The sequence below is a fragment of the Sciurus carolinensis genome, unplaced genomic scaffold, assembly GCF_902686445.1.
Source record: "Sciurus carolinensis unplaced genomic scaffold, mSciCar1.2, whole genome shotgun sequence".
NCBI lineage: Eukaryota > Metazoa > Chordata > Mammalia > Rodentia > Sciuridae > Sciurus > Sciurus carolinensis.
The window spans coordinates 1-25,885 of record NW_025920557.1 but is presented as its reverse complement, the minus strand read 5'-3'; the positions used below and the strand labels follow the sequence as shown (position 1 = coordinate 25,885).

The 25,885-nt window shown below is 38.2% G+C and overlaps 1 protein-coding gene across 1 annotated transcript in view; it reads left to right on the top strand.

The window, feature by feature from the left end:
- Nucleotides 1-13,351, top strand: part of LOC124975842 (uncharacterized) — a gene marked incomplete at its 3' end in the record, with an annotated part of 36,296 nt that extends 22,945 nt beyond the window's left edge. The window contains exons 7-8 of the mRNA XM_047538349.1: nucleotides 13,037-13,094; nucleotides 13,179-13,351. Coding sequence (XP_047394305.1) covers nucleotides 13,037-13,094; nucleotides 13,179-13,351 — 231 coding nt within the window. The remainder of the gene's footprint in view (nucleotides 1-13,036; nucleotides 13,095-13,178) is intronic.
- Nucleotides 13,352-25,885: the final 12,534 nt, after the last annotated feature.

The window sequence follows — 25,885 nt, the reverse complement described above, 5'->3', positions numbered from 1 at the left end:
CAGGTGCTGGGAGGGAGGCTCTTCTGGAAGAAATTCCTGAGTGTGTCCTCTGAACCCTAACCTCTTTCAGGGATTTTTAACTGACATTGACCTAGTATCCCTCGCCCTGACCTTCCTGGATAATTTTATAGTAGGTAGATTGATGCTTACACTTCACTAGTTATTTGATTTGTTTAAAAGCTATGAGCCACCAGTGGTGGCTATGTCTGTGATCCCAACAACTCAGGAGGCCTAGGCATGAGGATGGCAAGTCCCAGGCTAGCCTGGGCAACTTGGTGAGGACCTGTCTCAAAATAAAATAAAAAGGTTTGGGGAGTTTAAGGTGTAGTGTTTGCCAGCATATGCTGGGCCCTGGGTTTGATCCCCAGCACCAAAAAACCCAGCTTCATCTTCCATATGCAAGGCTCTAGGGAGTAATTCAGACAACAGACACCAGCATGGACACGTGTAAAAATGGCGACATGGACACATACGTAATGGACGTCATGGGACACTGTCTAGGTTGAGCTCTTTGGCCTGGGAGAGAGAAGCAACAGTGTGGACACATCTGGGTTGTGGAGACTGAGTGGGCACAGCTGGAAGCAGACCATCCAGCCCAGGTTCAAAGGGCACAGAGGCCTGCAACAGCAGAGGCAACAGGGGAGGCCAGGGCAGTGCGTGGGTTGGGTGTCCACATGGTGTCCACTTGGAAGAGCAAAGGCTGAGTGTGCCTTGGGGTTGGCTTGCCCCACTGCTGTGGCCTTGCCACAGGCTTGGCCTTGCCACAGGCTTGGCCTTCAGACAGTGCCACACACAGGTATGCCCACGCACTCCTTGGAGGCTGAGGGAGGAAGGAGTCCCTCACCGCTCCTCACACTGGAGGCCATCTGCATGCCTGGCCCACAGCTCCATCCTTCATCCTCACAGCCAGCAGCAGCAGCTTCTGGTACCTCTGCTTCTCATCAAGTCACCTTGAGACTCTGGCCCTCCCGCCTTGGCCATCATGACCCTGTGACCACAAGGTGCCCACTAGAAAGCCCAGTATGACCTCCCCACTGCAAATCCCCCACTCGGCACCTCTGCAAAGACCTTCCTGTCCAGGCACCAGGTCCTGGAAGTCTCTGGAGGGCCATAGGGGAAGGAGAGCCTTCTCCGTGCTGGCTGCATCTTTTCAAGGTTCAGCCTTACGGTTTTCCTCTCGAAGTCACAGATCTTCCTCTCTCCTGGGGCTGTTCCTGGCACTGTCTATGCAGCACTACCTGGAGTCTCAGGTCTTGTTCCTCGGTGTGCTTTATATCAGATGAGTGTTTGTATCTGTGACTTGCATTTGTGATACATGAAATCGCCTCTGCAGTTGTCTCCGGGGACTCCAGGGAGCTCAGCCTGAGGCTGGTGCTTGGCCAGGACTGGCGCAATGCCCGGTACTGGTGAGACCTGGGCTTCCACCAGTGGGAAAATATCTTCTTAAGAATATTATTAAATAAGTTTCTTTCCTTGTTTTTTCTTTGAGAGTTTTCCATTATGGGGGATATTGCCTTCACATAATGCCATTTTTGTCAGTTTTCTCCCTGTTTTCTAATCGCCATCTAATTTTTTGAGGAGCATCAGTATTAGTTCTCTTTTGAATGTCTGGCAAAATGCAGCCATGAATGTCTGTGTTCCTGGGCTGTTGTTTGTAGGAAACTTTTCATTCCTCTTTCAGTTCAATGGTATGCTTTTGCTCTCTTTAAATTTCCTCTTTCCTCCTGATTCAGTTTTTGTAGATCATATCTGTCTAGAAAATTTTCAGTTTTCCTTCCATTTGCTAGTTTTTATGATGTGATTTATCTGAATAGGCCTCTGGATTTCCCATTTATTGGCATTTATCTTTTCAAAATAGTCCCTGGTGATCTGCTGGATTTCAGAATGGTGTCTATTATAAGATCCACTTTTTTATTTGTCTGTAACTTTATTCAATTGTATCTTTTCTCTTGTTTCCTTATTTAGTTTGGTTCAAGGATTCTTAATCTTGTTTATCTTTTCAAAGACCCAGTTCCTTGTTTCATTTATCATTGGTGTTAGTCATTGTTTTTCTAGTTCATAAATTTGGCACTACTATTTATCCTTCCTTTCTGCTGGGTTTGGCATTGGATTGTTCTTGTTTCCCTGAGTCCTTGAAATTCATCTACAGGTGATTTATTTGAGTTTCCTCTGATTAATAAGTAAGGTAACCATATTTATAAATTTCCTTCTTAGTGCTGCTTACGTTGTATCCCATAGATTCTGGGATTTGTTTCTCTTTTCAATTGATTTGAAGGGACTTTTAATGCTTCCCCGAATTTCTTTGCTGACACATTTTCATGCAAAAGTGCATTTCTCACTGTCTAAGGGATTGTAGTGTTTCTGTTCTGTTCTTGGTGTGAGTTTGAAATGTTCTTTTTTTTTTATTGTAAACAAATGGGATACATGTTGTTTCTCTGTCTGTACATGGCGTAAAGGCATACCATTTGTGTAATCATAAATTTACATAGGGTAATGTTGTTTGATTCATTCTGCCATTTTTCCCTTTCCCCCCTCCCCTCTCACCCTTCCCCTCCATCTATACAGTCCTTCCTTCCTCCATTCCTGCCCCCCTCCCTAAACCCGACTCCAACCCCAACACTAACCCTTCCCACCCCCCATTGTGTCATCATCCACTTATTAGCGATGTCATTCTTCCTTTGGTTATTTGAGATTGGCTTATCTCACTTAGCATGATATTCTCCAGTTTCATCCATTTGCCTGCAAATGCCATAATTTTATCATTCTTTATGGCTGAGTAATATTCCATTGTATATATATACCACAGTTTCTTTATCCATTCATCAACTGAAGGACATCTAGGTTGGTTCCACAATCTGGCTATTGTGAACTGAGCAGCTATGAACATTGATGTGGCTGTATCTCTGTAATATGCTGATTTTATGTCCTTTGGGTATAGGCCAAGGAGTGGGATAGCTGGGTCAAATGGTGGTTCCATTCCAAGTTTTCTAAGGAATCTCCACTACTGCTTTCCAGAGTGGCTGCACTAATTTGCAGCCCCACCAGCAATGTATGAGTGTACCTTTCTCCCCACATCCTCGCCAACACCTATTGTTGCTTGTATTCTTGATAATCGCCATTCTAATTGGGGTGAGATGGAATCTTAGGGTGGTTTTGATTTGCATTTCTCTTATTACTAGAGATATGGAACATTTTTCCATATGTTTGTTGATTGCTTGTGTATCTTCTTCTGTGAAGTGTCTGTTCATTTCCTTAGCCCATTTGTCGATTGGATTATTTGCATTCTTGGTGTAGGGTTTTTTGAGTTCTTTATAGATTCTGGAGATTAGTGCTCTATCTGAAGTATGATTGGCAAAGATTTTCTCCCACTCTGTAGGCTCTTTCTTCGCATTGCTGATAGTTTCCTTTGCTGAGAGAAAGCTTTTTAGTTTGAATCTATCCCAGTTATTGATTCTTGCTTTTATTTCTTGTGCTATGGGAGTCCTGTTGAGGAAGTCTGGTCCTAAGCCGACATGTTGAAGCTCTGGACCTACTTTTTCTTCTATAAGATGCAAGGTCTCTGGTCTGATTCCGAGATCCTTAATCCATTTTGAGTTTAGTTTCGTGCATGGTGAGAGATATGGGTTTAGTTTCATTCTGTTGCATATTGATTTCCAATTTTCTCCCAGCACCATTTGTTGAAGAGGCTATCTTTTCTCCATTGAATATTTTTGGCCCCTTTGTCTAGTATGAGAAAATTGTATTTATTTGGGTTTGTGTCCGTGTCCTCTATTCTGTACCATTGATCCACCTTTCTATTTTGGTACCAATACCATGCCGTTTTTGTTACTATTGCTTTGTAGTAGAGTTGAAGATCTGGTATTGCGATACCCCCTGCTTCACTCTTTCTGCCAAGGATTGCTTTAGCTATTCTGGGTTTTTTATTCTTCCAGATGAATTTCATAATTGCTTGCTCTATTTCTGTAAGGTACATCATTGGGATTTTAATAGGAATTGCATTGAATCTGTATAGCACTTTTGGTAGTATGGCCATTTTGACAATATTAATTCTTCCTATCCAAGAACATGGGAGATCTTTCCATCTTCTAAGGTTTTCTTGAATTTCTTTCTTTAGTGTTCTGTAGTTCTAATTGTAGAGGTCTTTCACCTCTTTTGTGAGATTGATTCCCAAATACTTTATTTTTTTCGAAGCTATTGTGAATGGGGTAGTTTTCCTAATTTCTCTTTCTGAAGATTCATTGCTTATGTATAAAAATGCCTTAGATTTATGTGCATTGATCTTATATCCTGTTACTTTACTGAATTCACTTATGACATCTAAAAGTTTTGTGGTGGAATTTCCTGGTTCCTCCAAGTATACCAACATATCATCAGCAAATAGGGATAGTTTGAGTTCTTCTTTTCCTATTTGTATCCCTTTAATTTCTTTGGTCTGTGTAATTGCTCTGGCTAGAGTTTCAAGGACGATATTGAATAGAAGTGGTGAAAGAGGGCATCCCTGCCTTGTTCCAGTTTTTAGAGGGAATGCTTTCAGTTTTTCACCATTTAGAATGATATTAGCCATGGGCTTAGTGTAGATGGCCTTTACAATGTTAAGGAATGTTCCCACTATCCCTATTTTTTCTAGTGTTTTGAGCAGGAAGGGATGCTGTATTTTATCAAATGCTTTTTCTGCATCTATCGAAATAATCATGTGATTCTTGACTTTAAGTCTATTGATATGGTGAATGACATTTATTGATTTCCTGATGTTGAACCAACCTTGCATCCCTGGGATGAAACCCACTTGATCATGGTGCACTATCTTTTTAATATGTTTTTGTATGCGATTTGCTAAAATTTTGTTGAGAATTTTTGCATCGATGTTCATTAAGGATATTGGTCTGAAATTTTCTTTCCTCGATGTGTCTCTGTCTGGTTTAGGAATCAGGGTAATATTGGCTTCATAGAATGGGTTTGGGAGAGTTCCCTCCTCTTCTATTTTCTGGAATACTTTGAGAAGTATTGGAATGAGCTCTTCTTTAAAAGTTTTGTAGAACTCGGCTGAGAACCCATCTGGTCCTGGACTTTTCTTTGTTGGAAGGCTTTTGATGACTTCTTCTATTTCATTACTTGAAATTGGTCTATTTAAATTGTGTATGTCCTCCTCGTTCAGTTTAGGCAATTCATATGTCTCTAGAAACCTGTTGATGTCTTCGAAATTTTCTATTTTGTTGGAGTATAGATTTTCAAAATAGCTTCTAATTATGTTTTGTATTTCAGTCGTGTCTGTTGTGATATTTCCTTGTTCATTCCGAATTTTAGTGATTTGGATTTTCTCTCATCTTCTCTTTGTTAGTGTGGCTAAAGGTTTATCAATTTTGTTTATTTTTTCAAAGAACCAACTATTTATTTTGTCAATTTTTTGTATTGTTTCTTTTGTTTCAATTTCGTTGATTTCAGCTCTGAGTTTAACTATTTCCTGTCTTCTACTACTTTTGGTGTTGATCTGTTCTTCTTTTTCTAGGGCTTTGAGCTGTAGTGTTAGGTCATTTATTTTTTGAGTTTTACTTCTTTTATTAAATGCGCTCCATGAAATAAATCTTCCTCTAAGTACCGCTTTCATAGTGTCCCAGAGATTTTGATATGATGTTTCTTTGTTCTCGTTTACCTCTAAGAATTTTTAAATTTCCTTCCTAATATCTTCTGTTATCCATTCATCATATAGTAGCATATTGTCTAATCTCCAGGTGTTGGAGTAGTTTCTGTTTTTTACTCTTTCATTAATTTGTAACTTCAATCCATTATGATCTGATAGAATACAAGGTAGTGTCTCTATCTTCTTGTATTTGCTGACATTAGCTTTGTGGCATAATATATGGTCTATTTTAGAGAAGGATCCATGTGCTGCTGAGAAGAAAGAGTATTTGCTCTTGGTTGGATGGTATATTCTATAAATGTTTGTTAAGTCTAAATTATTCATTGTGTTATTGAGATCTATGGTTTCTTTGTTCAATTTTTGTTTGGAAGATCTGTCCAGTGGTGAAAGAGGCGTGTTAAAATCACCTAGTATTATTGTGTTATGGTCTGTTTGGTTTCTAAAATTGAGAAGGATTTGTTTAACATACATGGATGAGCCACTGTTTGAGGCATAGATGTTTATGATTGTTATATCTTGCTGATTTATGCTTCCCTTAAGCAGTATGAAATGTCCTTCTTTATCCATTCTAACTAACATTGGCTTGAAGTCCACATTATCTGAAATGAGGATGGATACTCCAGCTTTTTTGCTGAGTGCATGTGCATGGTATGTTTTTCCCCATCCTTTCACCTTTAGTCTATGGGTATCTCTTTCTGTGAGGTGAGTCTCTTGCAGGCAACATATTGTTGGATCTTTCTTTTTAATCCAATCTGCCAGTCTATGTCTTTTGATTGATGAATTCAGGCCATTAACATTCAGGGTTATTATTGAGATATGATTTGTATTCCCAGTCATTGGTTCATATTTAAAATTTTTGACACAACTTGGTTCCTCCTTTATTTGACAGTTCCTTTAGGATAATTCCTCCCTTTGCTGATTTGCTTCTTTGTTTTTTATCTCTTCCTCATGAAATATTTTGCTGAGAATGTTCTGTAATGCTGGCTTTCTTTTTGTAAATTCTTTTAGCTTTTGTTTATCATGGAATGATCTTATTTCATCGTCAAATTTGAAGGTAAGTTTTGCTGGGTATAAGATTCTTGGTTGGCATCCATTTTCTTTCAGAGCCTGAAAAATATTGTTCCAGACCCTTCTAGTTTTTAGGGTCTGGATTGAAAAATCTGCTGATATCCGTATTGGCTTCCCCCTGAATGTAATTTGGTTCTTTTCTCTTACAGCCTTTAAAATTCTGTCTTTATTTTGTATGATAGGTATTTTCATTATAATGTGCCTTGGTGCGGGTCTGTTGTAATTTTGTGTATTTGGAGTCCTATAAGCCTCTTGGACTTGATTTTCCATTTCATTCTTCAGATTTGGGAAATTTTCTGATATTATTTCTTCAAATAGATTGTTCATTCCTTTGGTTTGTTTCTCTAAGCCTTCCTCAATCCCAATAATTCTCAAATTTGGCCTTTTCATGATATCCCATAGTTCTTGCAGATTCTGTTCATGATTTCTCACCATCTTCTCTGTTTGTTCAACTTTGTTTTCGAGGTTAAATATTTTGTCTTCAATATCTGAAGTTCTGTCTTCCAGCTGTTCTATCCTATTGGTTATGCTTTCTATGGAGTTCTTAATTTGGTTTATTGTTTCCTTCATTTCAAGGATTTCTGTTTGGTTTTTTTTTCAATATCTCTAACTCTTTATTGAAATGATCTTTTGCTTCCTGAATTTGCTCTGTTAACTGTTGATTGGTGCGATCGTTCAATGCCTGCATTTGCTCTTTCATCTCATCGTTTGCTTCCCTAATCATTTTAATTATGTACATTCTGAACTCCCTTTCTGTCATTTCTTCTACCATGTTGTCGTTGGATTTTATTGATGTAATATCTAGATTTGTTTGGAGCATTTTCTTCCCTTGTTTTCTCATATTGTTCAGGAATCAGTGGATCATTAAGATATTGCAGATTTCCTCTATCAACTTATAATGTCCCTGAAGATTGCTAGTATATCCCCTCTTATCCTTCAGTAGCCTGAAGTCTTGGAGGAGGTTGATAATGCAGAGCTCCACGAAGAAGCTGCCTCTCTAGGTGTGGTAACCCTCAGGTGGCGTATATTCCCTGCTAGTGGGCAGAGGTGCCTCCACTTGTTGACCAATGGTCATCCAATGGGGAACTAGACTGCGGGCTGAGGCAAGGCCTGCTTGTGCCTGTGTCTCTGGTTTTACCGTCCTTGTGGGAAAACCTCCTCCGCCCAGGAAGAGTCACTCGGTAGGGATGTCTCGCTGGTCAGTTGCCCTCCTAGAGGTTCCCCTCAATCTACAACTACCACCTGGGCTGGGCTGTCTTCCTCTGCAACGATCCCAGGGGCCCGGACCTATGTCCTGGGCCTGGGAGCCTCACCCTTCGCAGGCGAGTCTCCTTAGGCTGCCTCTCCCAGAGAATCTGCCTGCCGCCCTGGAAACATCGCTCCGCCCCTAGGCGTGTCTCTGTGCGACTCTTCCAGCAAGAAGCCACCTAGCTCCTGGGTCCCTGCTCTGCACCAATCGCCTGGCTATGCAGCCCCTCCCCTGAGCCACCACCTGGAGCCCCATACAATAGCTCCGAGACCCAGAGACCCGCCACACACCTCCTCCTCCGGACAGCTGCCCAGTTTCCGACGCAGTCACTAGGAGTCCAAACAACTCACTTCGGGTCTCCTCCTCCCTCCAACCACCCGTAGCCCTAGGCAGTCACTCCAAGTCCAAGTGACCCACCCTGTTCCTCCTCCTCCTCCTTAGGGTAGCCCCCCGGTGTTCAGGAGCGGTGGCTCCGAGACCAAGTGACTCACCACACTCCTCCTCCAGGCAGGCCACCGGTGTTGAGGAGCGGTTGCTTTTAGTCCAATCAACTCACCACTCGCCTCCTCCTCTGGCAACCGCCTGTGGTTCTGATGCAGTCACTCCTAGACCAAGTGTCCCACCGCTCTCCTCCTCCAGGCAGGCCACCAGTGTTCTGGGGCAGTTGTTCTAAATTCAAACAGCTTGCCACGCAGCTCCTCCTCTGGCAACCACCTGGGGCTCTGATGCAGTCACTCCTAGACCAAGCGACCCACCGGGCTTCTCCTCTTCCTCCGGGCAACCCCCCGGTGTTCAGAAGCGGTCGTTCTGGGTCTAAACAACTCGCCATGCAGCTCCTCCTCAGGCAGCCGCCTGGAGCCCCAGTGGTTGCTCGAGTCCAAGCGCTGTGCTGAGTCGCCTCCTCTACGATGATCCCAGTTGTCCATGTTTACCGCTCCAGCGGGGGGAGGGGCGTCTCGCCGAGCAACTCCACTTCACAAATTCCCTGCGTTCCGGGGCTACCGCCCCATCCGGGACGCCTCCCCAACAGGAGAGACTCACCCGGCAGCTTTGAGTTGGTCCCAAGTCTCTCACTATCTCCTCTTTTGAATCTTGCGTCCTGGAGCAACATGAAATGCAGCCGCCCTCTAGTCCGCCATCTTGGCCCTGAAATGTTCTTTATTGTGATCTGATAATATGCAAGGAATTACTTTAATTGCTTTTGTTTATTTGCTAAGAATAGCTTTTACGACCTAATTCTAGTCTGCTTTAGGGAAGATTCTCTGAAAATAATGATTATTCTACTGTTCTCTGAGGAAGTATTGCATAGACATCTGTACAGTCCTTTTGATCAAACATACAGTTGAACTCCATAGTGACTGTTGAATTTTCATCTGGATGTCATAGTTATTGTTGAGAGCAGTATATTGAAGTCACTCATACTTATGTTACATGGCCTATCTGTCACTTTACTTTCAGTAGTTTTTGTTTAATGAAATTTGGGGCATTGATGTTCAAGGTGTAAATCTTGACAGTGATTAAACATTGTTTTTGGCCTATTCCTTTTACCAATAGATAGTGATATTCTTTGTCATCTCTCGCTAATTGTGACTTGAAGTCTACATGAGAATTGAGAATCTATATGATAAACATGAGAATATCTACCTCTCCTTGCTTTTGGCTTGCATTTATATGAAAAGGAAATACCATTTTCCATCCTTTCATTCTGTGAGTCTCTTTGCCTGTGATGTGTATTTCCTGCAGACAAAATACAGTTGGCTCTTGATTTTTTTCACTCACTATTTCACTTAACGCCTTTAATTGAATCAAGCCCATTACATTCAGTGTGAAGGGTAGACAGGGATGTATTTCCTCATGTCCTTTTGTTTTATTTTTAAATTTAGAGTCACTACTTATTGACATTTGCTTGTCTACTTTATTGATATTTACTTTTCACATGCGTGTCTTATTTTCAACTTCATCTTTTTATGTAGGATTGTTTTGAGAACCTTCTGGTGTTCTGCCTTATTGTCCATGAATTGTTTCAGTTTACTCTTATAAAATTGATTTATGGGTGTTAATTTTGTATGCCTCTACACTGCTAAATTTGTTCAGGAGTTCTAGAATTTTCTCTGGTGTATTGCTTTTGGGTCTTTCAAGTCCTCATCCAACAGACCTAGTTTTAGCTCTTCTTTCCTGTATGTATCCCTTTACTTACTCTCTTTTGCCTAATAACTCTGGCTAGAGTGACATGGACTCAGTTGAACAGAAGTGGTTAAATGGCATCCCTATCTTGTTCTGGTTTTAAGAAGGTATGCTTTCATTTTATCTACATTTGGAATGGTGTTGATATTTATTTTTTTGTGTTGTGTATATGTCCTAGAGATTCAGGCTTCATCTGAGGTGTATGTGGTAAAGATTTTCTCTCCATCTGTAGTCTCTCTCTTCACATTATTGATTGTTTCTTTTGCTGGTAAGAATCTTTATAGTTTGAACATGTCCTGTTTATTGATTCTTGATTTAACTTCTTACATCTTTGGGGGTCTTGTGAAGGAAGTCAGATCCTAGGCCAACATGTTGAAGATTGGGCCTACTTTTTCTTCTAGTAGTCACAGGGTCTCTGTTCTAGTGTCTAAGATTTTGATCGACTTTGAGTTGAGTTTCATGAAGGGTGAGTGGTAAAAGGTTTAATTTCATTTTGTTACACATGGCTTTCAATTTTTTCCCAGCACCATTTGTTAAAGAGGCTATCTTTCCTCCAATGAATGTTTTTGGCACCTTTGTCTAGTATGGGATAATTTTATTTATGTGTGTTTGTCTCTGTGTCTTCTATTCTGTACCACTGGTCTATGGGCCTGTTTGGTGCCCATACCATTTTGTTTTTGTTTTTTTTTTTTTCCTTTTCACTATAGGTCTGCACTATAGTTTGAATTCTGTTATTGTGGTGCCTCCTGCTTTACTTTCAAATGACAATTATCAAGAAATAAGCAACAGTAAATATGGATGAGGATATAGGGAACTCATGTACTGCTGGTGGAAGAGCAAATTGGTGCAACATTATGGAAAGCACCATGAAGATTCCTCAGAAACTTTGGAATGGAACCAGCATTTGACCCAGTTTTCCCACTCCTGGGCTTATACCCAAAGTGCTTAAAATCAGCATACTTGAGTGACACAGCCACATCAATGTTTATAGCACCTCAACTCACAATAGCTAAATTACGGAAGGAACCTAGGTGCCCTTCAACAGATGAATGTATAGAGAAAATGTGTTTTATATAACACACACACAAACACACACACTACATACATACACACAAACACACAAGTGTGTGTGTAATGGAGTATTACTCAACTTTAAAGAAGAACAGGATTTTGGTCTTTGATGGAAATGTATGGAGATGAATTATATCATTCTGTACGTAATAAGCTAAAAGCAAAAAGCCAAAGGCCTAAAGTTTTCCCTGATATGCAAATGTTAGTTCACAATAGCGGGGTAGAGAGGAAAGAATATTGTTACTTTATATTAGATAAAGAGGAGTGAAAGGGACAGGAAGGGGTATGGGCGTAGGAAGCATAATAGAGTGAAACAGGCATTATTTACCTCATGTACATATCTCACTGCATGACCGAAGTGATCCTACAATATGTAAAATCAGAAGAATCATAACTTACCCTCCATTTATGTATGATCTATCAAAATGTATAAATGCATTCTACTGTCATGTACAACTAATGAGAAAAACAACAACAAAAAGAATGATGTTGGACTTAGATTTAGTATGAATAGCTTTTACAATGTTCAGATATATTCCTTCTATCTCTGTTTTCTTATGTTTTGAATCTTTATCTTTTCAAATGCTTTTGCTGCATCTAATAATTATGTGATTCTTGTCTTTATGTGTATTGATGTGGTGAATTACATCTATCAATGTTTATATGTTGTACCAACCTTGCATCCCTGTGAAAAAACCCACTTGATCGTGTGTGCTATCATTTTAATAAGTTTTGGTATCAATTTCCCAGAATTTTTGCATTCATGTTCTCAGAATTATTGACCTGAAGTTTTCTTTCCTTGATGTGTCTTTGTTTTTCAAATCATGGTGATATTAGGTTCACAGAATGACTTTGGATGATTACCCTCCTTTTATTTTTCATATAATTGTTTGAGGAGGATTGATGTTAGTTCCTCTTTGAATGTCTAGTTGTGCTTGGGTGAGATTCCATTGGGTCGAGGGTTTTTCTTTGTTGGCAGATTTTTGAAAGTATGTTCAATTTTATTGCTTGATATTGATGTATTAAAATATTCTGTGACTGAAAGGCTCAGAATAGGTAGGTAATCTTTCTCTAGAAAATTATCAGTGTCTTCATGATTTCTATTTTATTGGAGTATAAGTTTTCAAAAATATTTCTGATTATCATCTGAATTTCCTTTTATTCTGTAGTGATATATCCTTTTCCTTCACAAATTGTAGGAATTTGATTTTTTTCCTTCATTCTTGGTTCATCTAGGTTGAAGTTTTATCAAGTACATGTTTGTTTTAATAACCAATTTTTTATCAATTGTTTTGAAACTTTGTTTCAGTTTCATTGATGTTGGCCCTGATTGTAATGATTTCCAGTCTTGTTCAACTTTTAGTGTTGATTTCTTCTTCTCATTCCAGGGCCTTGAGATGTAATGTTAGGTTATTAGTTGACTTTCTATTCTTTTAATGAATCTGGTGAGTGCTATGAATTTTATTCTTAGAACCACCTTCAGAGAGCTTCAGAGATTTGGATATGTATTGCCCCATCCTCATTTACATTTAATCATTTTAAACTTTCATCCCTGATATTCTGCTATCCATTGGCCATTTAGTAGTGTATTATTTAATCTGGAATTGTTAGTGTAGTTTCTGTTTTGTTATGTTGTTGATTTCTAAATCATTCCATTATAATCTGATGCAGTGCAAGGTATTATTTCTAATTTTTTGTATGTACTAAGTATTGCATTGTAGATTAAGATGTGGTCTTTTTGAGAAAATGATCTGGGTGCTACTGAGGAGAAAGTGTTATTTCATGCATGCTCATTACACTTTTCATTTTTTTTTTGTCTCTCCTAGTATGTCTGTGAAGGAAAAGGAGAAGTGTGTGAAAAATTGCAGCAATCCAGGAATGATGGTAATCTCTTAGAAGACTCCCGAATTGTGCTGTTTATTACCTTGAAATAATAGAGAATTTCATCCATTCTTTTTTTTTTTTTAGTTTGTTTTATTACCATAAAAGTACAATGCGACCCTGGGAACCCAAAACATCAAGCTTTGCTTGACAAGAATATATCTGAGAGTGAAAGAGAGCATATGGTTTCAATTGCTAGTGTAAGCCATGTCAGTGAAAAGAGTTTGTATGACGCTCCCTTTTCATCACCTGTCTCAAAGGTAAGGTGTCTTTTAATACTTGTTTCCATCTCCTTTTTAAATTTATTGCTTCCCATGGCCTCATAATGATGGCAATGATCCTAAAAAGAAATATGCGGCCCCTACTAGATCACAATAGAAAATAAGTGCAGCACCAAGAGAGACATATGTATAGGATGGAGATTTGTATAAGTTGGTGGAAGTAAATAAATTTTGGGTATCCTTACTGTGGAAGGAACGAATTAGAGTGAAAATTAAATGAGTAGTTAGTTGAACCTGAAGGTGAGATGGGAGGAAAATGGGAAGAATTCTTTATAAAGAGCAAATGTAAATATGTAGATTGAATAAGAGAGTGAAGACCAAGGATGTAATGAAAACCCAACAAAAATAGTGGAATTAAGGATAGCAGAAGTGTGGACTCAATTCCCCTGAAAGACTCAACATTCATTATAAGTAAGAAGTGGAAGGAAATGTAATTCTCAATTCTTTTATATTTGAAGAGTTTATATATAATTCAGAGGTGGATAGATCTATGAGGGGAATTCTGGAATCATTGAAATTTATCCTAGCTCTGACATTTAAGTTGACACATAAAGGAAGGGAAGGAGCCAGATTCATAAATGTGTAAGAGGAGAACCTTCTGCACAGAGTGAAAATTTGTCTTCCATCATTCACCTCACATTGTGTAGTGACTGGGAAGCAGGGTGCGAGATAACATCACCAAAGTCATTTTATGATTATATAGTAAAGAAACACATAGAAATATATGCCTACACATTTTAGATACTTAATAAAAAATTTCTTTACTTCCCTTCTCATTGATACTTGGAATACATATTGTATCCTAGCACTAAGGAATTATTGACTGAAAATAATTAAGAGGGTCAAAGTTTCATACCAGTGCAACATTTGTTGTAGAGGATAGAGGGTTTTGCTGTGTCATATTTGTATGTGTGTGTAACTTAGTTTGATGAATGTCAGTCTCAAAATATAGCCTTACCATTTTTCTTCCTTCCAATTTTTTCCTCACCCTTCTCACTTATAGTCTTCCTACACATTTCATGATGACCTTTTTCACATATGACATGTTTACTTCTGAGTCTGGCTTATTTAACACAATCCCATCCATTTCCATCCATTTCACTGCACATGGCACCATTTCTATGGCTCAATAAGAATCCATTGTTTGTATGCTGACTGTATTTTTTCAATACTAGTGGGCAGTGGTATAACCGGGCCATGGGAAATTTTATTTTTAATTTGAAGAGAAACCTCCATTCTGCTTCCTCTAGTGGAAGTAATAATATGCATCCTCATGAAGAGTACTGATAGATTCCTATTACACAGATCCTCATCAGTGTTTACTTTGTGTATTCTTGAGTATTGCTTGCAGAATTGGGTTAAGATGGAATCTCAACATAATTTTCACTTGCATGTCCCTTTGGCAAAAGACATTGAATCTTTTTTCACATAATAGTCGACTGGTTGTAACTTCTTTAGTTAACTCTTTGTTCATTTGCCATTGGTTAAAAGGGTTGTATGTCTTTCCAGTGCTGAATTTTTTTTTTATTTATTTTTTTATGTTTACATAGGGTAATGATGTTTCTTTTTTTTCCTTCCCCCCCACCCCTCCCACCCTTTTCCCTTTATACAGTCCTTCTTTCCTTCATTCTTACCGCTGTCCTTAGCCTAACTCTAAACCTAACCCTAAACCTAATGCTAACCCCTCCCACCCCCATTATATGTCCTCATCCGCTTATCAGCGAGATCATTTGTCCTTTAGTTTTTTGAGATTGGCTTATCTCACTTAGCATGATATTCTCCAATTTCGACCATTTGCCTACAAATGCCATAATTTTATCATTCTTCATTGCGGAGTAATATTCCATTGTATAAATATGCCACAGTTTCTTTATCCGTTCATCAACTGAAGGGCATCTAGGTTGGTTCCACAATCTGGCTATGGTGAATTGAGCAGCAATGAACATTGATGTGGCTGTATCTCTGTAGTATGCTGATTTTAAGTCCTTTGGGTATAGGCCAAGGAGTGGGATAGCTGGGTCAAATGGTGTTTCCATTCCAAGCTTTCTGAGGAATCTCCACACTGCTTTCCAGAGTGGCTGCACTAATTTGCAACCCCACCAGCAATGTATGAGTGTTCCTTTTGCCCCACATCCTCGCCAACACCTATTGTTGCTTGTGTTCTTGATAATCGCCATTCTAATTGGGGTGAGATGAAATCTTAGGGTAGTTTTGATTTGCATTTCTCTTATTACTAGGGATGTTGAACATTTTTTCATATATCTGTTGATTACTTGTACATCTTCTTCTGTGAAGTGTCTGTTCATTTCCTTAGCCCATTTGTTGATTGGATTATTTGTATTCTTCGTGTAGAGTTTTTTGAGTTCTTTATAGATTCTGGAAATTAGCGCTCTGAGGTATGGTTGGCAAAAATATTCTCCCACTCTGTAGGCTCTCTCTTCACATTTCTGATAGTTTCCTTTGCTGAGAGAAAGCTTTTTAGTTTGAATCTATCCCAGTTGTTGATTCTTGCTTTTATATCTTGTGCTATGGGAGTCCTGTTAAGGAAGTCTGATCCTAAGCCAACAAGTTGAAGATTTGTACCTACTTTTTCTTCTATAAGATGCAGGGTCTCTGGTCTGATTCGAAGGTCCTTGATCCATTTTGAGTTGAGTTTTGTGTAGGGTGAGAGATAGGGGTTTAATTTCATTCTTTTGCATATGGTTTTCCAGTTTTCCCAGCACCATTTGTTGAAGAGGCTATCTTTTCTCCATTGCATATTTTTGGAACCTTTGTCTAGTATGAGAAAATTGTATTTATTTGGGTTTGTGTCCATGTCCTCTATTCTGTACCATTGATCTACCTGTCTATTTTGGTACCAATACCATGCCGTTTTTGTTACTATTGCTTTGTAGTAGAGTTGAAGATCTGGTATTGCAATACCCCCTGCTTCGCTCTTGCTACTGAGGATTGCTTTAGCTATTCTAGGTTTTTTATTCTTCCAGATGAATTTCATAATTGCTTGCTCTATTTCTGCAAGGTACATCATTGGGATTTTAATTGGAATTGCATTGAATCTGTATAGCACTTTAGGTAGTATAGCCATTTTGACGATATTAATTCTGCCTATCCAGGAACATGGGAGATCTTTCCATCTTCTAAGGTTTTCTTGAATTTCTTTCTTTAGTGTTCTGTAGTTCTCATTGTAGAGGTCTTTCACCTCTTTTGTGAGATTGATTCCCAAGTATTTTTTTTTTTCGATGCTATTGTGAATGGGGTAGTTTTCCTAATTTCTCTTTCTGAAGATTCATCACTTATGTATAAAAATGCATTGGATTTATGAGCATTGATCTTGTAACCTGCTACTTTACTGAATTCACTTATGAGTTCTAAAAGTTTTCTGGTGGAATTTCCAGGTTCCTCTAAATATATAATTATGTCATCAGCGAACAGGGATAGTTTGAGTTCTTCTTTTCCTATTCGTATCCCTTTAATTTCTTTGGTTTGTCTGATTGCTCTGGCTAGAGTCTCAAGGACGATGTTGAATAGAAGTGGTGAAAGAGGGCATCCCTGCCTTGTTCCAGTTTTTAGGGGGAACGCTTTCAGTTTTTCACCATTTAGAATGATATTAGCCATGGGCTTAGCGTAGATTGCCTTTATAATGTTTAGGAATGTTCCCACTACCCCAATTTTTTCTAGTGTTTTGAGCATGAAGGGATGCTGTATTTTATCGAATGCTTTTTCTGCATCTATTGAAATAATCATGTGATTCTTAACTTTAAGTCTGTTGATATGGTGAATGACATTTATTGATTTCCGAATGTTGAACCAACCTTGCATCCCTGGGATGAAACCCACTTGATCGTGGTGCACTATCTTTTTAATATATATTTGTATGCGATTTGCTAAAATTTTGTTGAGAATTTTTGCATCGATGTTCATTAAGGATATTGGTCTGAAATTTTCCTTCCTCGATGTGTCTCTGTCTGGTTTAGGTATCAGGGTGATATTGGCTTCATAGAATGAGTTTGGGAGGGTTCCCTCCTCTTCTATTTCATGGAATAGTTTGAGGAGTATTGGAATGAGCTCTTCTTTAAAGGTTTTGTAGAACTCGGCTGAGAACCCATCTGGTCCTGGACTTTTCTTTGTTGGTAGGCTTTTGATGACCTCTTCTATTTCATTGCTTGAAATTGGTTTATTTAGGTTGTGTATGTCCTCCTCGTTCAGTTTAGGTAATTCATATGTCTCTAGAAATTTGTTGATGTCTTCGAGGTTTTCTGTTTTGTTGGAGTATAGATTTTCGAAATAGCTTCTAATTATGTTTTGTATTTCACTCGTGTCTGTTGTGATGTTTCCTTGTTCATTCCGAATTTTAGTAATTTGAGTTTTCTCCCTCTTTCTCTTTGTTAGTGTGGCTAAGGGTTTATCAATTTTATTTATTTTTTCAAAGAACCAACTATTTATTTTGTTAATTTTTCCAATTGTTTCTTTTGTTTCGATTTCGTTGATTTCGGCTCTGATTTTAACTATTTCCTGTCTTCTACTACTTTTGGTATTGGTCTGCTCTTCTTTTTCTAGTGCTTTGAGCTGTAGTGTTAAGTCGTTTATTTTGATTTCTACTTTTTTTGAATGCACCCCATGAAATAAATCTTCCTCTAAGTACTGCTTTCATAGTGTCCCAGAGATTTTGATATGATGTGTCTTTGTTCTTGTTTACTTCTAAGAATTTTTTTATTTCCCTCCTGATGTCTTCTGTTATCCATTCATTGTATAATAGTGTATTATTTAGTCTCCAAGTATTGGAGAAGTTTCTGTTTTTTATTCTGTCATTTATTTCTAATTTCAATCCATTATGATCTGATAGAGTACAAGGTAGTATCTCTATCTTCTTGTATTTGCTAACAGTAGCTTTGTGGCATAAAATATGGTCTATTTTAGAGAAGGATCCATGTGCTGTTGAGAAGAAAGTGTATTCGTTCTTTGTTGGATGGTATATTCTATATATGTCTGTTAAGTCTAAATTGCTGATTGTGTTGTTGAGATCTATAGTTTCTTTATTCAATTTTTGTTTGGACGATCTATCCAGTGGTGAGAGAGGTGTATTAAAATCGCCTAGTATGATTGTGTTGTGGTCTATTTGAATTCTGTAATTGAGAAGGATTTGTTTGACGTACGTGGATGAGCCAATGTTAGGGGCATAGATATTTATGATTGTTATGTCTTGCTGATTTATGCTTCCCTTAAGCAGCATGTAATGTCCTTCTTTATCCCTTCTGACTAGTTTTGGTTTGAAGTCCACATTATCTGAGATGAGGATGGATACTCCAGCTTTTCTGCTGTGTCCGTGTGCATGGTATGTTTTTCCCCATCCTTTCACCTTTAGTCTATGGGTGTCTCTTTCTATGAGGTGAGTCTCTTGCAGGCAGCATATTGTTGGATTTTTCTTTTTAATCCAATCTGCCAGTCTGTGTCTTTTGATTGATGAATTCAGGCCATTAACATTCAGGGTTATTATTGTGATATGATTTGTATTCCCAGTCAATTGACTCATATTTGTTTTTGACATGATTTGGTTTCTCCTTTATTTGGCTATTCCTTTAGGCTAGCACCTCCTGTTGCTGATTTGCATCATTGTTTTTCATCTCTTCCTCATGGAATATTTTGTTGAGAATGTTCTGTAATGCTGGCTTTCTTTTTGTAAATTCCTTTAGCTTTTGTTTATCATGGAAGGATCTTATTTCATCGTCAAATTTGAAGGTAAGTTTTGCTGGGTATAAGATTCTTGGTTGGCATCCGTTTTCTTTCAGGGCTTGGTAAATGTTGTTCCAGGCCCTTCTGGCTTTTAGGGTCTGGATTGAAAAATCTGCTGATATTCTTATTGGTTTCCCTCTGAATGTAATTTGATTCTTTTCTCTCGCGGCCTTTAAAATTCTGTCTTTATTTTGTATGTTAGTTATTTTCATAATAATGTGCCTTGGTGTGGGTCTGTTGTAATTTTGTATGTTTGGAGTTCTATAAGCCTCTTGTATTTGGTTTTCCATTTCATTCTTCAGATTTGGGAAATTTTCTGATATTATTTCATTGAATAGATTGTTCATTCCTTTGGTTTGTTTCTCTAAGCCTTCCTCAATCCCAATAATTCTTAAATTTGGCCTTTTCATGATATCCCATAATTCTTGTAGATTCTGTTCATGATTTCTTACCATCTTTTCTGTTTGGCCATCTTTGCTTTCAAGATTAAATAATTTGTCTTCAATGTCTGAGGTTCTGTCTTCCAGATGCTCCATTCTATTGGTTATGCTTTCTATGGAGTTTTTAACTTGGTTTATTGTTTCCTTCATTTCAAGTATTTCAGTTTGGTTTTTTTTCAGTATCTCTAACTCTTTATTGAAATGATCTCTTGCTTCCCGTATTTGGTCTTTTAACTGTTGATTGGTGCGATCATTTAATGCCTGCATTTGCTCTTTCATCTCCTCCTTCAATGCCTGCATTTGCTCTTTCATCTCCTCATTTGCTTCCCTGATCGTTTTAATTACGTACATTCTGAACTCCCTTTCTGACATTTCTTCTGCTGTGCTGTCATTGGGTTTTATTGATGTAGTATCTAGGTTTGTTTGGGACATTTTCTTCCCTTGTTTTCTCATATTGGTCAGTTGTCAGTGGGACCCTGAGATATTGCAGTTTTCCGCTATTGGCTTATAGTGTCCCGGTAGATTTCCAGTGTATCACCTCCCAGCCTTCAGTAGCCTGATGTCTTGGAGGAATCTGATAAAGCAGCGTATCCGAAGAAAACTGCCCCTAGCCCCCTACTGGTTCCACGATTTGGAACTGGCTCTGTGCTGAAATGCTCTCACTGTGGGCCTGCACCGTGCAGCTGGCCGTGTGGGAGGAGCTCACTGCCAGAGTGTGGAAGGCTACCTTGGGAAGACTCTAGCTGCCCTGCCCGGCTCCAATAAGCCACCTCTATCTGGGCCTGCCCCCCGGGCCGAGCTTTACCCAGTGGGCAGACTCACCCGTGGCTCTATTTCAGTCCGAGTCTCTCAATGCCTCCCCTTCTTAACTCCTGGGTTCTGGAGCGACAGGGGGTGCAGTCTCCCTCTAGGCCGCCATCTTGGATCGCCCAGAGAAGAGAGCCTGCAGCCGGAGTGGGCAGAGCCGCCTGAAGAGGTGTCTGGTTGCCCTGCCCTGATCCCAGAGGCTGTTTGCGGATCGAGGCTCTCCGTTGGTTTGGGGGCTTGTGGCTGGTTCTATGTAGAAAGTCTCTCACTGGGCGGTCAGCTCCGAGAGGCTAGCCTTGAACAGCACCTCCCACCGCAGGGGTCCAGACTACTTGGGGAAGTCTCTGGCTGCCCTGTCTGGACCCTGAATCTGCTTGCGTGCCAGAGTACGCTGAGCTGCACTGGCTCCGGGACTCGGAGCTTGTTCTGGTCAGAAAGGCTCTCACCAGCGGGCCAGTTCCGTTCCGAGAACCTGGAGAAGCTGGCTGTGTGGGCGGGGCCCACCGCCGGAGTGCGCAGGGCTGCCCGTGGATGACTCTAGCTGCCCTGCCCGGCTCCGATAAGCCACCTCTATCTGGGCCTGCCACCCGGGCCGAGCTTTACCCAGTGGGCAGACTCACCCGTGGCTCTATTTCAGTCCGAGTCTCTCAATGCCTCCCCTTCTTACCTCCTGGGTTCTGGAGCGACAGGGGGTGCAGTCTCCCTCTAGGCCGCCATCTTGGATCCTGAATTTTTTTTTTAGTTTTTTGTATATTTAATCTAGTAATCATCTGTCAAGGAGTAAGTGGCTTGGTTTTTCTTTCATGCTATACACTCTGTTACTTGGGTTCTGGGCTCTGCAGAATATTTTGTTATACATCATTTACTCTCCCTCTTGCTATTATTTCCTTAGCTGTATTATTCCTCTTCATAAAGTGTATTCTGTGCCTATATGCTGAGGTGTTTCCTCTAGATTTCCTGCCAGCAGTTGCCTTAATTCTGTTCTTATGTCCCTATACATTTTGTGTCGTCTTCTACAGGTGTGAATTAGAGATCTCATTTTGTTCTTCTACAAATGAATATCCAGTTTGCCCAATGCCATTTTTTGGCTTTTGTATTGCATTAAATGTGTATATAATAGTTGGGTTCATATTGATATTAGGAAACATGAATTTCTTTACACTATTTCAGATCCTAATTCCTCCCTTTCCCTTCACTTACCCCTCATCATCTTCTACTCTAGTAGTCAACCTTCCACTCATTTATTTTTAGTTAATATATATTTTAATTAACATATATATTAATATATATTTATTTTTAATTAATATATATTAATTTATTTTTAATTAATATATAACATATATATAAAGGTGGAATTCTCCATTATGTATTTTCATGCATGAAGTTTAATTTCATCAGATTCCTTCTATGTGCCCTTGCCTTATGTAATACTCCTCAGTCCTCATAACTCTGTCTCATATTTCATTGTTTTTCCACTCTACTAATCTTCCCTTTAACTTTGTGATATCCACCCCACCTTTGTCCCTCTTAGTTTGCTTTATCTCCTGTCTCTGAGCAAAATCATTTCAACACTCAAATTTTTTATTTGACTTATTTCATTTATCTTGACATTCTCCTGTTCTAACCATGTATTGACAAATAGCATAATTTCATTCTTTAATACAAAGTAATACCATGTCATATATATATATATATATATAATGTCATATATGTATATATATAATAAATTATACATATATATATAATGTCATATATATATACAATGAATTTTATATTCCATTCATCACGTCTTGGCTAATATGAGTTGTGCTGCTATTGACCTTGATGGACTTGTATTCCAAATGTTCTGGTGATTTTACAAATTTTGTGTATACACCAAAGAGTGGAATAGCTGAATCCTATGATAATTTCATTCCTTGTCTGGGAGTAACTTTTATCCCCACATCCTCACCAACATTTAATATCATTTATATGCTTGATGGTTGCCATTCCAAATTAGAGGGAGGACATCTTTGTGGAGTTTTGACTTGCATTTTCTTCATTGCTAGATATTTTGAACATTTTTCATATATAATGAATCATTTGTGTTTCTTCCTTTTAGAAATGTCTGTTAAGTTCTTATCAATTGGGTTAATTGTATTTATGATGTTAAGTGTTTAGGGTTCTTTATATATTCTTGCTATTAATGCCCTCTGAGAGGATTAGTGCACAAAGATTTTCTCCTCTTTTGTGAACTTTCTTCCTGTTCTTTATTCTTTCCTTGGCTGCCAGCACTTTTAGAAAACAAAACAAAACAAAACTGTCTTTTCCTGTACTAATGTTTTTGGCCTTGTTTCCACGAATCAGACAAATCCAACCATGTGTGTTTGTCTCTGTGTGTTCAGTCAATTCTGGTTTGTATTTCTGTTTTAATGCCAGCATCATGCTTTTTTCCCGACTGTTCCTCTGTGTTGTGGTTTGAAATTGGGTATTGTAATGCCTCCTGCATTGCTCTTATATCTCAGGTTTCCTTTGTCTATTGTTGGTCTGTTTTTCATCCATATGAATTTCAGAATAATTTTTCCAGTTCATGAATAGTAACTTAGGAGGTTTGATAGGGACAGCCTAAAAAAATCTGTGAACCACTTTCTGTATTTGAATATCTTCCCCATATTTAGGGTGCCTTTGTTTTTGAATATAAGATGTCTCTCTACCTTGTGTTTTTCATCAATTTTGTTTTCATCATTCTGCAATTTTCCTTGAATAGTTTTTTCACCTCCTTGGTTTGAATTATTTCTATATATATATATTTTTTTGCATCTCTTGTGAGTAGTGTTGTTATCCTGATTACATTCTCACTGGGATTTATTTAGTTGTAGATGGACACAATACCTTTATTTCATTTATTTATTTTTATCTGGTATTGAGAATAGAAACCCATGCCTCACATGTGCCAGGTAAGTATTTTCTATCACTGAACCCAAACCCCATACCTCAGTGAGATTGTTTTTGTTGTATAGAAATATTATTTATATTTTTATGTTGATTTCATTTTCAGCTACTTTGCCAAATTTTTTAATCACATCTTACGTTCTTCTGGTAGAGCTTTTAGGACCTTCTGAAAGAGGATCAGATGATTTGTATATAGGGATAATTTGATTTGTTACTTTTTATTTCCTTCCCTTTTCTAATTGCTAAGACTAAAATTTCAGGTGCTATTTTGTATAGGAGTAGTGAGCATGCACATCTTTACTCCTTTCTTTTTATTTTCTTCCCTTTTCTAATTGCTGTAACTAGAATTTCAGGTGCTATTTTCTATAGGAGTGGTGAGCATGCACATCTTTTACTTGTTTCTGATTTTAGAGGAAATGCTGTAGATTTTTCACTATTCAATGTGCCATTGGCTTTGGGTTTGGCATACATAGCCTTTGTAATACTGTAACAAGTTCCTGCTGCCCCTAGTTTCTTAAGACTTCTTATGAAGGGCTACTGAAGTTTGTCAAAGACTTTTTCTACATCTATTGTGATGATCATGAGATTTTTGTCTTTGATTCTCTGTGTGGTGTACTATATGTATAGATTTGCATTTGTTGAACCATCCTTGCATTTTTGGAATTAAGTCAACTTCATGAGGTTGTGTGATCATTTTAATGTGTCGTTGAAATTGTTTTCAAGTATTTCATGAGGGTTTTTCAAAATAACTTCCTTAAGTATAATATTAAATACTTTTCTTCCCTTGTTTTGTTCTTATGCAGTTTTCCTGTTAGAGTGATATTGCCCTTATAGAATGAGGTTGTCAGGATCCTACCTTTTCTATCCCATGTAATTGTATGAGGAGCATCAGTGTTAATCTTTGATGGTCTGGCAAAATTTAGTCATGGATCTGTCTGGTGCTGAGCTTCTGTTTTTGGAAGGCATTTCATTTCTGCTTCAGTATAATGGCATGCTGTGGGTCTATTTAGATTTCCTGTATCCTATTGATTCAAGTTTTGTAGGTCATATTTGTCTAGAAATTTATCCATTTCTTCTACATTTTCTAGTTTATGCAATGTAAGTCATCCTAACAAGTCTATGGATTTCCCATTTATTGGCATTTCACTTTTCAAAATAGTCCCTAATGGTCCTCTGGATTTCAGAAGTGTCTAAAATCCACTTTTTTGTCTGTAACTTTATTCATTTATATCTTCTCTCTCTGTACTTTGGTTAGTTTGCTTCAGGGTTTACCAATCTTGTTTATCATTTCAAAGAACTGATTCTTTGTTTCATTTATCCTTTTTATTGTTCATTCATTTCCATTTCATTAATTTTGGCACTAATACTTATCATTTCTTTCATTGCACTGGACTTGGAATTACATTATTCTTGTTTCCCTGAGACCTCAGGATTCATCTATAGGTGAGTTAGTTGAGATTCCTCTGATTGTTTATGGTATGTATCTGTATTTAAAAATTTCCATCTTTGCCCTGCTTAGCTTCTGGGATGTGTTTCTCTTTTTCAGTTGATTCTAAAAGACTTTTAGTACTTACCCCAATTTCTTTGATGAAGCATTCTTCATGTAAAAGTGTATTGCTCATTCTCAAAATTTCTGTCATTTTCTTGGTATGGGTTTGAAATGGTATTTTTATTATGATCTGATAACATGCAAGGGATTAATTTGATTGCTTTGTGTATTTGCTAAGAATAGCTTTTATGGCCTAATTAGAGTCTGCTTTAGAGAAATTTCTTTGAAAAGAAAGAATATTCTCCTGTTGTCCAGGAAAATATTCCATAGACATCTGTATAGTCCTCTTGATCAGAAATGCAGTTGAACTCTCTAGTAACTGTTGACTTTTTGTCTGGATGACATAGTATTGGTGAGAGTGGTATATTGAAGTCACACACACTGATTTTACTGGGGCCCATCTGTTACTTTATTTGAGTAGTTTTTGTCTCACAAAATTGGGGGCGCTGATATTCAGGGCATAAACCTTTGCAGTCATTAAATACTCCTGTTGGATTATTCCTTTTACCAATAGGTAATTATCTTCTTTGTCATCTCTGGTTAACTGTGGCTTGAAGTCTGCTTTGGCAAATATGAGAAGAGCTACTGTTCCTTGCTTTGACTTCATTTATAGGAAATGGGAATACCATTTTCCATCCTTTCATTCTGTGATTCTCTTTGCATGTGAGGTGTGTTTCCTGCAGACAAGATACTGTTGGATCTTGATTTTTTTCACATTTCATATTTTTTCGGTATTCTACTTAATGTCTTTTAATTGAAAGATCAAACCCATTTACATTCAGGATGAATGGTAGAGAGGTATATATTCCCTTGTGTCATTTTTCTTTATTTTCAGTTTGGATTCACTCATAATTCACACTTGCTTACCTACTCTGGTGAGATTTATTCTCTCACATGTATTGTCTGATTTTCATCTTCTTTTATACATGATATTCTTTTGATTACCTTTATCTGTGTTGCCTTATTTCCCATAAATAGTTTTAGTTTACTTTTATGAAATTGAATCATGGGTATTAATTTTGTATGCTGCTAGGTTAATGAATTTGTTCAGGTGTT